The sequence below is a fragment of the Melitaea cinxia genome, chromosome 7 (assembly GCF_905220565.1).
Source record: "Melitaea cinxia chromosome 7, ilMelCinx1.1, whole genome shotgun sequence".
Taxonomy (NCBI): domain Eukaryota; kingdom Metazoa; phylum Arthropoda; class Insecta; order Lepidoptera; family Nymphalidae; genus Melitaea; species Melitaea cinxia.
The window spans coordinates 12926134-12938918 of NC_059400.1; the positions used below are offsets into that span (position 1 = coordinate 12926134).

General features: G+C 40.1%; 1 protein-coding gene across 1 annotated transcript; it reads right to left on the minus strand.

Moving 5' to 3' along the window:
* Positions 1-1038: 1038 nt before the first annotated feature.
* Positions 1039-12089, minus strand: LOC123654874. The gene is made up of 3 exons (XM_045590735.1): positions 11730-12089; positions 10640-11630; positions 1039-1100 (listed from the first exon to the last, which is right to left on the minus strand). The coding sequence occupies exons 1-3, from the start codon at positions 12087-12089 to the stop codon at positions 1039-1041; spliced, it is 1413 nt and encodes a 470-aa protein (XP_045446691.1).
* Positions 12090-12785: the final 696 nt, after the last annotated feature.

A 12785-nucleotide genomic window follows, 5' to 3' on the forward strand; every position in this document is an offset into this window, starting at 1 on the left:
CGAAGAAGCTATCAAATACTGACTTTGTGATGCGCTTCTTGAAATAATTAAAAATTTTGTAATAAAAAAATGTTATGTAATTTCAATTTAATAATAATAATAATAATAACTTGGTGATGGCCGAACTTGATGACCAGGACAAACGATTTTTCACGATTATGACTCATTATCGTGTGCAACATAAATCGTCGGTCATGTAACTGTACATCCAGCTGAAGTGTAGTAAAATATGTGAAGCGTTAATTCCATGCAAAACTACGCGTGATAATGTTGTATTGTGACAATGGTCTCGCTCCCTTATCCTTGGCTAAAGAGAAATGGCAAAACCTGGTCGTAATAAGCACCTCTGATCAAGAAACTGTATGGATGGAGAAAGATAGCTGACTAGCCCGTTGGCGCAGTTTGTAGTGACCCCTGCTTTCTGCTCCTTTTTGCTGCTATATATATACCTGAACAAAACGGCTTAACAAAGCGCTCCACACGCCTTACTTTGATAATAAGGCTTGTCCTGCACTGGCTGCGATTGTGCAGCCTCTTTGGGGAAACCGACTTCTGTCGAGCCCGTGCCATATCGGTGAGTCAATCAGACATATACTTTCAGGTTGTTCCGCGCATCACTATTCTGCATGACGATAACCTCGTGAAACCAAAAGCAGAGAAAAAATGTAAATAAATTATTTGGACGACGCGGGGGAAGACATCCCGTCGTATACCTAAATAAAGGAGACACCTACAAACTGGACCAACCGACGGTATAGATAGTGTATAACAAAATAAGACGAAGACCCCAAGGGCAATGAGACCCTGGCCCAATAGGGACAAAATGATGTGACCCCGGAGGTGAAGCCCCGGTGAAGATAGCCCGGGTAAAGAGGGCAACCTCGAGGCCCGTACCCGGACAGACCCTCAGGCCTGTCAGGAAGACCCACACACATACATGTAAATAAATGATCTGGCACACAACATTGTCGATATGTAGAGTGTAAGGCCTGTTAAAATCATCCCTATCGTAATACTTGCCAATGGCCTGATCCCGGTTTAGCCTCGTGCCTCGTCCACCATACGAGGTAACAGGGAATCCTCCACCTGCTTATATTTATCTATGTAAGTATATGTAATTTAACTATATAATTTTGTATAACTATTTATTTCGTTTTGTATCTATTTTATATTAAATGTGTGAGTGATATCCATTACAAAACTAAAAAGAAAAAACGTAGTAAATGAATACGTAACAACAAATCAAAAGCAAAAGCAACAAGCAAAAGCAAAAGAACATTTAATATATGTATATATAATAACACAAATGAACAGGTATTATGGACAAACTGCTGGCTTTGAAATACACAGGCCGAAGACGGGCAGCAGCGTCTTCGGTGCGACAAAGCCAGTACTGCGGTCACCAACCCGCCTGCCCAGCGTGGTGACTATGGGCAAAACACATGAGTTCACGTTATTTTTGACGTAAACTTGTGGAGGCCTATGTCCAGCAGTGGACTGTTTAGGCTGTAATGATGATAATGATGATGGACAAAATTTGGGTGTTTTTTTTTTTAATTAGAATTTTGTACTTCATATTTGTATTATTGGAATGAAGAATTTACAAAGTCAAAAGTATCAACTTACTACTAGCTGGCTCATAAATTGAATGCCCTTCTTTTTTATAAAGGACAACATCCGGGCGTAGTCTGCCCCATTTCGATCCGATGTGGTTAAAAGAAGAAAATAGATTTAAAATGGCTTTTCTTTACCTACTCAAAACTGCGTCAATATTTTGGTAATCTAAAACTTGTCGTTTACGAAAATGAAATGATACATTTCAGTCTTCAAATAAAAAATGTCTATTACAAAATACACTGTGTGTACAATCTTTCAGACTGTGTATAAGTTTGTTAAGGTAACTTTACGATTTAACTTTTAAATAAAAGAAAATGCGGAAAAATATTGTGTGGTTCTGTAATGTTTCCTTTACTCATATTTAGAAAAAAAAATATTTACAAACTGCCATCACAATAGACTCGGTATATTTTTACAACGGAAACTGTTATAAATATTCCTCGTACGCGTTATTCCATTCCAATAATTGCGTAGAACTTTTATTTGGCTATATCGAAAAAAAGCTGTGAAATTTTGGTCCTTTTATACGTTTGCGTAAAATGTTCGTAGCATTTTACTAAACTATAACATATTTTTGTTTTTGATGTTTGATACGAGATAAACAATACTTTTAGCAAGCTGTTTAATAACATTTTTTGTTTTTAGTTTGAGTAGATATTTGTCACTTTTTTTAGTTGGGGCTATTGACATCAATCTATCTATATGTACATGTATGCTGTGTGGTTACGGCAGTAAACAATATAGCCATCCCTTCTCTTCCCGTAGGTGTCGTAAGAGGCGAGTAAGGGATAACACAGCTCCACTACCACCTTGCCACCTTAACTTAAAAAGCCAACCGATGGCAGGATAACCATCCAACTGCTGGCCTTAAAGTACACAGGCCGAAGAAGGGCAGCAGCGTTTTCGGTGCGATAGAGCCAGCTCTACGGTCACCAACACGCCTGCCATATACCATGTATAGTCACCACACTGAAATCGTATATATATATATATATATATATATATATATATATATATATATATATATGACTTCAGCCTTCGCAGTACCGCGCCACAGTGGTGACAAAGTCGCATCGCTTCACGTCCGATCTTACACAGGTATTCGCCAAAACAACCATGACCGGACATTACCTGTGTAAATCGGAAAGTGACTCGTCGCTTTCGTTTCACAGCACACACTTGTTTGTGCACACAGCACTCCTCGTGAAGACGGGTGTACCACATCGAGACCTTCGATGCTACTGTCGTTTAATTGCTTCGGGTGCACTGGCAAAACTTGATAAACTTTCCCCGCTATGTCGTAGGATATGACTCCGGTCATACACCCTTTTATCTATTTCCGCCAGAATGTGCAATAGCGGAAAGCGTGCCTGTATGGTTTCAGACTCAAACGATTTAGTGCGATATCCCCGGAATATGCGGATAGCTACTCTTCGCTACAACCCACAATCTACAGTGGCGGATCCCTGAAAGTCGGTGAAACCAAATAGGTGCCCCATAGATATCGCATATCGCACAACACCGGCGTAAAGACAGCGAACCTCCTAGACGAGCACACAAGAAAAAAACTGACATTTACAAAAACATCTGACAATTGTACCAACGTTCCAAATTCACAATTTTTTCAATTTTGGAGAGCTGGTACAAAATTAGAACTAAAATTAATACACATAAAGATAAAAATATATTATTTTAAAAACAAGAAACTAAAATTAAATTAGAATCAGCATTTTATAGGCTAGGTAGATAGTATCAAGGGCTGAATTCCAATAGCTATCGTCCCGGGGCCTATAAAAAGAGATTGCTTCCACTCGAACGACGTTTTATTGACTTATTAACATCGATATCAGATCGTAACATTCGATTCTTTGATCTTCGTCAACAGTTTGCTACTCGACACATTTTGTAAGCATTCCGACCAATCATAAATACATTTTTAGATGTTATAGTTCTTAATCATTTTTACAAATGTTAAAAAAACTATAAATTCAATCTACCTGGTATAAAATGAACGTTGTATTATAGTTGATTATTTTTGAAAGAATTTAACCTCCCACGCAAGCAATTTAAATTACATCCTAAAAACCATATTTTTGGCTTCGGTAACGATTGTAGATCACACCCCAAGTATTCTTTTAAAAAAATATTCAATGTACAGTTTTGACTTTCGTACCATTTTATTATATGTATAAATTTAGCAATTTAAAAACTTTTTAATAAATATTGCAATACGTGCATCTGTTAGTTTCTGCTACAAAGGTACTTAATTGAATCTCAAAGATACCTTTTTATAATATTATCATAGAACAAAGTTCAAAACACTTAAAACGAATTTCAATATTGCAATGTTTATTCAATCAATGAAAATTTCAGTTTCACAAATAACGCTACTGGTAGATTTACCAAAACAAGCGATCACCTACGAAAAAAAAAAGTCCCCTCTATGTCTAAAAATATAAATAAAATCAGTTGCTACGACGAACGTTTGTTTGGTATAGTTGGCTAGTAGCGGTAAAAAACAAGCTTTCAATTGTTAAGCAATCAATCGATAAATTTTAAGGTATCATGTTTATGTTAATAAGAGTAAACTTGAAACTTTGAAGCATAATGTTGTAAATATTAAGTGCCAATAAGAAAAACTAGAGTGAGTTATAAAAAAAAATTGTTACATTAATTTTTCAATTTTGCAGCGCAATTAACAATTCATTGAAGTCAAATGATTAAAATTAAAAAAATATATAATATGTTTATATATATAAATATACAGCTATTATAATACTGCTTAATCTTATTGTGTTAGATAATATCACATTAAAATTAATAAGGTTGTTGATTTTTTTATTTCTTTAAAAATAAATAACACATAACAACATATAAACAATACATTTGATGATAAAGCAACAAAGATTCAACTTGAAAGCTTTATAGGAGTGTAAAATGATTTAGGTATCAATCGACAATAGGAACCTCCAACAGAACAGCGGACAGAATTTATTGTTGTGATTTTGTAGATTACATACAATATGTACATATGAAGTAATAATCTCGTCAAATATACGTTGGTGAAAAAATGAATAATTGTATACCTACAAACATCGTAACATGGACGTTACGTAATATTTGAGAATTGTTACTACTTTATAAAGCCCTTTTTAACCCATTGCTGACGATAAATGAAATAAACAATAGTCAGTAACTAAGAAACATTATAAAAAGCAGTTCTTTGAAAACAGCGAAACGAAAAAATATGGAAAGAACTCTGAAAATTCGAAGAAAGATTGAGTGAAGTTATATGGCTTTAATACTTTTTTTTTGTGTAGTTGAGAATATGTGTTGAAAATATCTATCGCAAGATTAGGTTTAGCTACAAATACCTTACCATAACTGTTACTATACAAAATAAAGACTAATAATTTTCGTCACTGAACTACTTCTGACTAAAATTTTTCACAAAATTCCTATAAAACACTACCTGCGTAGTGAAGTAGGTAGCCGGTAGAGCAATCAGGTTGTAGTACGATTCAAATACCAGATGCCAAAGATCTAATGTAGATATACATATTAGAACTGTAATCTTCACTCGCCAGTCTTTTTTTGCTTCAGTTGGTAAGAGGTATATTTGGCTCCGATGGGCTTCTATCTGAAATCAAAGAATACTAAGTTGTTACAAACGATGCATTTTTCATCTAAAATAGTGTTTAGCCAATCTGGACCAGAATGCGGCTCTTACGCTTCAGCCTGTATCTAATATCCCACTACTGGGCATAGGCCTCTTTCCCTATGTAGGAGAAGGATCACCACGCTGCTCCAATGCGGGTTGGCGGATATATTCCCTACTATGAGTAACGATCGCTATTAGGTGTACATGATAACAACCGGGACCGACGGCTTAACGTGCTCTCCGAGGCACGGTGGGGAGACCCACAAGGACTGCACAAACACCCAGACCACGGCAAACACCTGTATGGCTAATACAAATGTTTGTCATGTGCGGGGATCGAACCCGTAACCGCCAGCGCAACAGCGGCTCTTAATATAATTAAAAAAAATCAGGCTTTTTCCTCTCTCAGCCTCCACTAGGGACATTAAGTTATTTATTGCGATATTCAATAAAGATGATACATAAATGGAAGGTGATCTAACGAGACACTAGGGATTAGAGTAGTTCATTAAACAGTGTGCTTAACTTAAAGTTCCTGGATAACAATGGGTACGTTATCTAAGACGGTAATGTACCTAATAGTAAAATGTAGCAATTTTGTAATTGGATGTTGATTTTGCTACCACGACTTGTAGTTAGTTGTTTAAAAATGTACAATTTTTGATAATAATAGGACATAAACATTTTCATTTACATTAATTTTATTTTATTTCGTTGTTCAATAATAATTCAAACATAAACTTTAAATAATGGGTTACATTTGATATGTATAATGCGGAAATGCATTATTTAAATCTTACCACAATAGGCTTTTAAAACAAGATTTTAGATTTCAAAGTTCCAAAGGAACTCAAAGATATCAGAAAGTTTCCCAAACTAGAAAGTTAACGGACTTCGTCGTTTTTGAGCAATATATCTATAATATATATAAAAGCGAAAGGTCACTCACTCATCACGAAATCTCCAAAACTATAACACCTACAAACTTGAAATTTGGCAGGTAGGTTCCTTATAAGACGTAGGCATCCGCTAAGAACGGATTTTACGAAACTCGACCCCTAAGGGGGTAAAACGGGGGTTGGAAGTTTGTATGAAAGTCCTATGTTTTTGAAGTAAGAGACTTGAAATTTAAAATGTATGCTCTATAGATGATGAGGAGATGTCCAAATAATGTATCTTTAGAAATCAACTCCCTTTTGGGGTTAAAACGTTGGATGGTAGGTTGACTCACTGATCACGAAATCTCCGAAACTATAACAGCTACAAACTTGAAATTAGGCAGATAGGCTCCTTATAGATCGTAAACATTCGCTAAGAACGGGTTTTACGAAACTCGACTCCTAAGGGGGTAAAACGGGGGTTGCAAGTTTGTATGAAAGTCCTATGTTTTTGAAGTAAGAGACTTGAAATTTAAAATGTATGCTCTATAGATGGTGAGAAGGTGTCCAAATAATGTATCTTTAGAAATCAACTCCCTTTTGGGGGTAAAACGGGGGATGGTAGATTGACTCACTCATCACGAAATCTCCGAAACTATAACAGCTACAAACTTGAAATTAGGCAGATAGGCTCCTTATAGGGCGTAGACATTTGCTAAGAACGAGTTTTACTAAACTCGACCCTTAAGGGGGTAAAACGGGGGTTGGAAGTTTGTATGAAAGTCTTATGTTTTTGAAGTAAGAGACTTGAAATTTAAAATATATGCTCTATAGATGGTGAGGAGGTGTTCAAATAATGCATTGTAATCTATATATATAAAAGAGAAAGGTCACTAACTCACTCATCACGAGAACTCAAAAACCGCTGGATGGTCTATCCATCCAAGTTGGACAAAGATAAATTGGCAGGGAGGTAGATTATAGTTAGCAGACGCCCGCTAAGAACGGATTTTACGATATTCCACCGCTAAGGGGGTTTAATTGGGCTTGATAGTTTGTATGGAACATATACAGCCTGAAAATAAAACTAAAAATGTGGTGTATACAGAGGTTTTATAAAAATAATTATTAAATTATACTAAATTGTGCCTTTTAAAAAGTTACTCAGTTTGATAAGCATTTCAAGTGACTGAAATAAAAAAATAATTTGCGTTAAACATCTTAATAGTAATGCATGTCTTCATAACCACGCGGACGTAATCACGGGCAACAGTTAGTGTATTATAAAACAAAGTCCCCAAAAGTGTATGTGATCGATTCGCTCAAAATCTACTGAACGGATTTTCATGCGGTTACACCATTGGAGAGAGGGCTCCACCATTGGCAAGAGGAAGGTTTACGGAACGGCTAAGCCGATTTTGATGAGAGTTTCACTGGAAGTTTGCCGGGAAAACTTTGTGACACACTAATTTCAACGCGGGCGAAGCCGCGGGTACAGCTAGTATAATATATATATAAAAACAACATAATAATCAGGTTTATGGCAAGTGCCTTACCATAACTGTTACTATACTAAATAAAGTATATTTGCGTCACTAAACTACTTCTGACCAAAATTTTTCACAAAATTCCTATAAAACACTACCTGCGTAGTTAAGTAGGTAGCCGGTATAGCAATCAGGTTGTAGTACGATTCAAATACCAGATGCCAAAGATTTAATGTAATACATATAATAATAATAATATAACACATGAGTTCACGTTATTTTTGGCGTAAATTTGTGGAGGCCTATGTCCAGCAGTGGACTATATAGGCTGTAATGATGGCAAGTGCTATATTTGATGCAATATTTGAATGATTACGTCTTATTATTTATTATCTTATTATATTACCACCCAAACAATCGGGTAGACAGTAAGTCTATAGATGCCACACATCAAGAATTTTTAGCACATTATCAGTTCATGTTATAATAAGAATGGGTAGTTTTTACATATAAATGAGTATCTTTCAGCACAGTAACACACGAGTGATTCCTCATCTTCACATTCGCTCGAAATCCCGTGAGCAGAAGAATCTTTACTATGTAAAATAAGTATAAGTGCAAGCAACCGAACGAAAATATGTACTATACTATACACTATATAATAATTGACTTTTCACAATTCTAAAGAAATTTTTAGTTTTTTTTTTAAATATTTGTATGTATGCAGTTCGTACGACACAAAAATAATACTTCTTCTATTATTTTTATTTAAGTAAAACTTCTCTACGCACGCTTGACTTGGGGAGTAAGCTGGTGAAAGCGTGCCATGAAAAGTGTGATCGGGCGAAGCGAGTGGAGCAAGAGACGGAGGTGTGAGCACACATTTTCTTTCTCTCTTTCTCTAATAGCCAGTTACGTTTCGTAATCTAAGACTGTGCAGGCCTATTATGCAGAAGATTTACTTCAGTCATGTGGTCTAGGGGACACTCGTTTTTATACATTGAAATATAATTATCGAGTGTAACGAAAATTTAAGTTATTGTTTTGTATTGGAAATAGTTTTATTACGAAGCGAGTTATCACGACATATAACACATACATTATTATATTCATTTACTAGCGGCCCGCTCCGTCTTCGCATGGGTATAAAATATATAGCCTATGTCATTCAGTGAAAAACAAATGATTAAAATCGATCCAGTAGTTTTGATTTATTCATTACTGCCCGTGGCCCGCACGCGTTAAATTTAGAGTAAAACAATTCTTCTTTCGGTAAACCATGAAGATTTCCTGCTATTTTTGGAATATCTAAATTCATACACTACATTTTTACTTATTTACTTTTTACATTTTTACCCATTTATTTTATTTTTCATTTATATTTTAAAACTACTACTATCATACAATTATTTATCGTAACTTACTTATAATTTTTTTTTTTTTTTTTTTTTTTTTTTATGACAAATAGGCAGGCATTTGACCACAATCTCACCTGATGTTAAGTGACGATGCGGTCGAAGGTGGAGCATGCCTGCCTAATAACAGCCTATTCACTCTGGCCTTGAAGGCACCCAGATTGTATCGTTCGGGAAACACAGACGCGGGCAACGAGTTCCATTCCTTAGCTGTGCGCATCAGGAAAGTAGAGCCAAAGCGTTTTGTGCGCGTAGGTGGCATATCGATGACATAAGGATGGAACGATCGACCGCGCCTAGTGTCCCGATGGCGGAAGGTTGTTGGGGGAATTAGATCGTGTAATTCCTTCGCACACTCACCGAAATATATTTTGTAGAACACCGACAGACGAGCTACCCTACGCCGATGATCGAGACTCTGCAACTTGGTGTCTGTCAGAGTAGGGTCACCTATGAGTCTCTTAGCTCGTTTTTCCACCGAGTCCAAAGTTGCCAGTTGGTATTTGGCGGATCCATCCCAAAGATGGCAGCAATACTCCATACAAGACCGAACTTGTGCTTGGTATAGTTGAAGCAGCTGTTCTGGAGTGAAGTATCGCCTGACCTTAGAGAGAATACCTAGTTTTTTTGCTGCAGTTTTTGCTTTGGACTCGATGTGTTGCCCAAAGTTCAGATTGGACGATAGCTCTACACCGAGGAGCTGTAGGGAGTCGGTAATTTCCACAGAAACATCCCGGAAAGTCGGAGCCAGGTGTAAAGGGCTCCGTTTAGAGGAGAACACACACGCCTGTGTTTTTGTAGCGTTGAACGTGACCAGATTGGCATCGCCCCATTTGGAGACTGCCTGGAGGGCGACGTTCAAGCGGCTGACCATATCCTCTCGACAAGACTGGATAACATCCTTACTAGCCCTTGCACTCGAAAAGTATCTGTCCGTCACTGTGCAGTCGTCAGCGTACCCAAAGGTACCGGGGACGAGCAGATCGTTAATATGCAGCAGGAAGAGGGTAGCGGACAAGACTGATCCCTGAGGAACACCAGCGTCGATAGCCTTTTGGTCCGACGAGTACCCGTCAAGGACAACTTGTATTGAACGTTCGCTCAGGAAGTCAGAAATCCAAGTGCAAAGGCCAGGTGGAATACCATATGAAGGAAGCTTGCTTATAAGGCTCGCGTGCCAAACCCTGTCAAAGGCCTTCGAGATATCGAGAGACACGGCAAGTGCTTCGCCGTGTTTGTCAATGGCCTCACTCCAAATATGTGTGGCATACACTAGAAGGTCCCCAGTCGAACGGTGCTGGCGGAAACCGTACTGCCGGTCGCTGAGGAGATCGTTACCTTCCAAGTGGGCCAAGAGTTTGTTGTTTAGTTCACGTTCCATAGTCTTACAGAGTATGGATGTGACCGAGATGGGACGGTAATTGACAGGGTCTGCACGACTACCTTTTTTGGGCACAGGCTGCACGTTGGCAAGCTTCCAAGACTTCGGCACTTTGCCAGTCTTAAGTGACAGGCGGTACAGGCGTGTAAGAGGTGGAGACAACTCAGGGGCACAGGTACGCAGGACTATCGCTGGTATACCATCCGGTCCGCTGGCCTTGTTCACGTCTAGAGTTTGCAGGATTTTAAGGATCTCTTTTTGGCGTATGCGTACTTCTGCCATAATGCAGTCAGCACGAGTTGAGATTGGTGGAGCTTTTCCTGCAACATCCAGACGCGAGTTCTCAGCAAAAAGAGATGCAAACAAATCCGCTTTCTCTTTTGCGGAATGGGCCAGTGATCCATCAGTCCTCAGCAATGGTGGAAGTGACGGCCGACAAAAGTTAGATTCAACGGCTTTTGCCAGGGACCAAAACGCTTTGCTCCCAGAAGGGTAAGAAGCTAGTTTGGCCCCAATGCGGCTGATATGGTTGAATCTAGTCTTGCGTAACGTCATTTTACATGCCTTGGCGGCTTGGTTAAAAGCTTTCTTCAAATTCCAAGAATTTGGAGACTTGCGCGCTCGAGCTTCAGCCCATGCAGTGTATGCCGACCGCTTTTTGGCTTCTGCACGATAGCATCCCGCATCAAACCATGGGCGAGCTTTTCCATTCGTCGCTACGTCAGAGTATGGTATAAAATATTCCATACCCTGGCGTATAACCGCGGTAATGGCTTCAGCGCAGCTCGACGGATCATCAGAAGAAAAGCATACCCCTCGCCAAGGATAGGACGAGAAAAAGTGACGCATCTCATCCCAATCCGCTGCCTTATATCGCCACACCCGTCTTGGGCCACATGGGGATTCTTCGGGTGGGGAACAGACGGATATTGATTTTACCAGACAGTGGTCAGAAGTACCCAGTGGTGCAGAAACTGTTATTGAGTACCTGTCTGGATCAGTTGTTAAAAATAGGTCTAAGCAGTTGGCGGTATGAGAGTCTACGTCTGGTATCCTGGTAGCACAATTTACAAGCTGGGTGAGGTCCAGCGTCAAGGCTAGTTTACGCACTTCTCTCCCAGCATGGTCGGTCACCTGGTATGGGTACAGCCACTCCTGGTGGTGGGCGTTGAAGTCCCCCAGGATGACTAACTGTGCCGAAGGGTAACGCTCTCGAGCCTTATCCGCCGTTAGGGTAAGATGGTCACATAACTAAGTTGTCTCCACGTCTCCACTGTGCGAACGGTAGACACAGGCATACAGGATTTTCTCCTGTCCTGTGTCCACCAGAACCCATAGGATGGAGTAACTGGATGTCTCAAGGTGCTTAAGACGCTTGATGCAAATGTCATCACGGACGTACACACAGACTCCGGCACGAGGTATGAACCTGTGCTCCAGAGAATACCCGGGGTAGCTGAGGTACGCCGTGTCAGCCGGACATCTGATCTGCGTCTCAGTGAGGAACAGCAGCTGCGGTTTTTCTGTTTCTAGGTGGTGGTGGACAGATTCGAGATTGGAGTGCAGACCTCGGATGTTAGAGAGGTGCACTTTCAGTGGGAGGACGTGCAGCCGCTGTGTATACCTTTTTTTATTCTTGTGTGCTTTCATGGGGAGTGAATAGGTGCTGGGGAATGCGAACTGGACGAGGCAGCATCCTACCTACCAGGTGTCAGACTCTACACCGCCGCACGTAGGGAGCCTGACGCGGAGACTGCGGGGACGCCCGAGCCCCCCCAGAATGGCTACCTGGTCCTCCCTTCCGGTCGCCAACCGGCAAGGTAGAACATTCTGGGATTTTTCGTCAGGTGGCGGGGCAGTCTTTCACAGGTGGCTTTCCTGCTACTTGGGCCCCCAACTTCCTACGGTCGGCCAGCGGCGGCACCGTGCCTTGGATCCCGCTACCCTCCGAAGCCAGGCACCCGATGCGGCAGTGATGAGCAGACAGAATCGGTCACATAGAGTGCCACAACTACCCAGACACATTCCCCAAATGGCTGCTCTGGGACCCACCCCGGAACACGGCAATTGCCGTTTGGCGGCGCGACTTTACCCAGAGGGTGGTAATTAAGCCACGGCCGAAGCCTACCACCTCAAGAATTTTGTCGGCTCTTACGACAGGCCTTCTTGCCGGGCCGTAGGAAATTGTATTCTACTGCCCGTCCCTACACGGGGAAAAACTACTGATACATTGTCGCGCTGATAAGCACGTTTTTATCAAGTATTGTTATTTTCCTCGCTAGAGAGCTCCGATAGTTAACACGTCCGATCGCTGCTAAATTCAAAGTGCTACAGGGAGAACCGCTG

Excerpts from the sequence above, each read along its gene's own strand:
- LOC123654874 (XM_045590735.1), bottom strand. The coding sequence starts at position 12,089 with ATGAAAGCACACAAGAATAAAAAAAGGTATACACAGCGGCTGCACGTC. Across the intron at positions 11,631-11,729 it reads AGAAAATCCTGTATGCCTGT|TTAGTCATCCTGGGGGACTT; the intron begins GTCTACCGTTCG and ends CCTTCGGCACAG. Across the intron at positions 1,101-10,639 it reads CAAGGCCAGCGGACCGGATG|ATAAATATAAGCAGGTGGAG; the intron begins GTATACCAGCGA and ends ATACTTACATAG.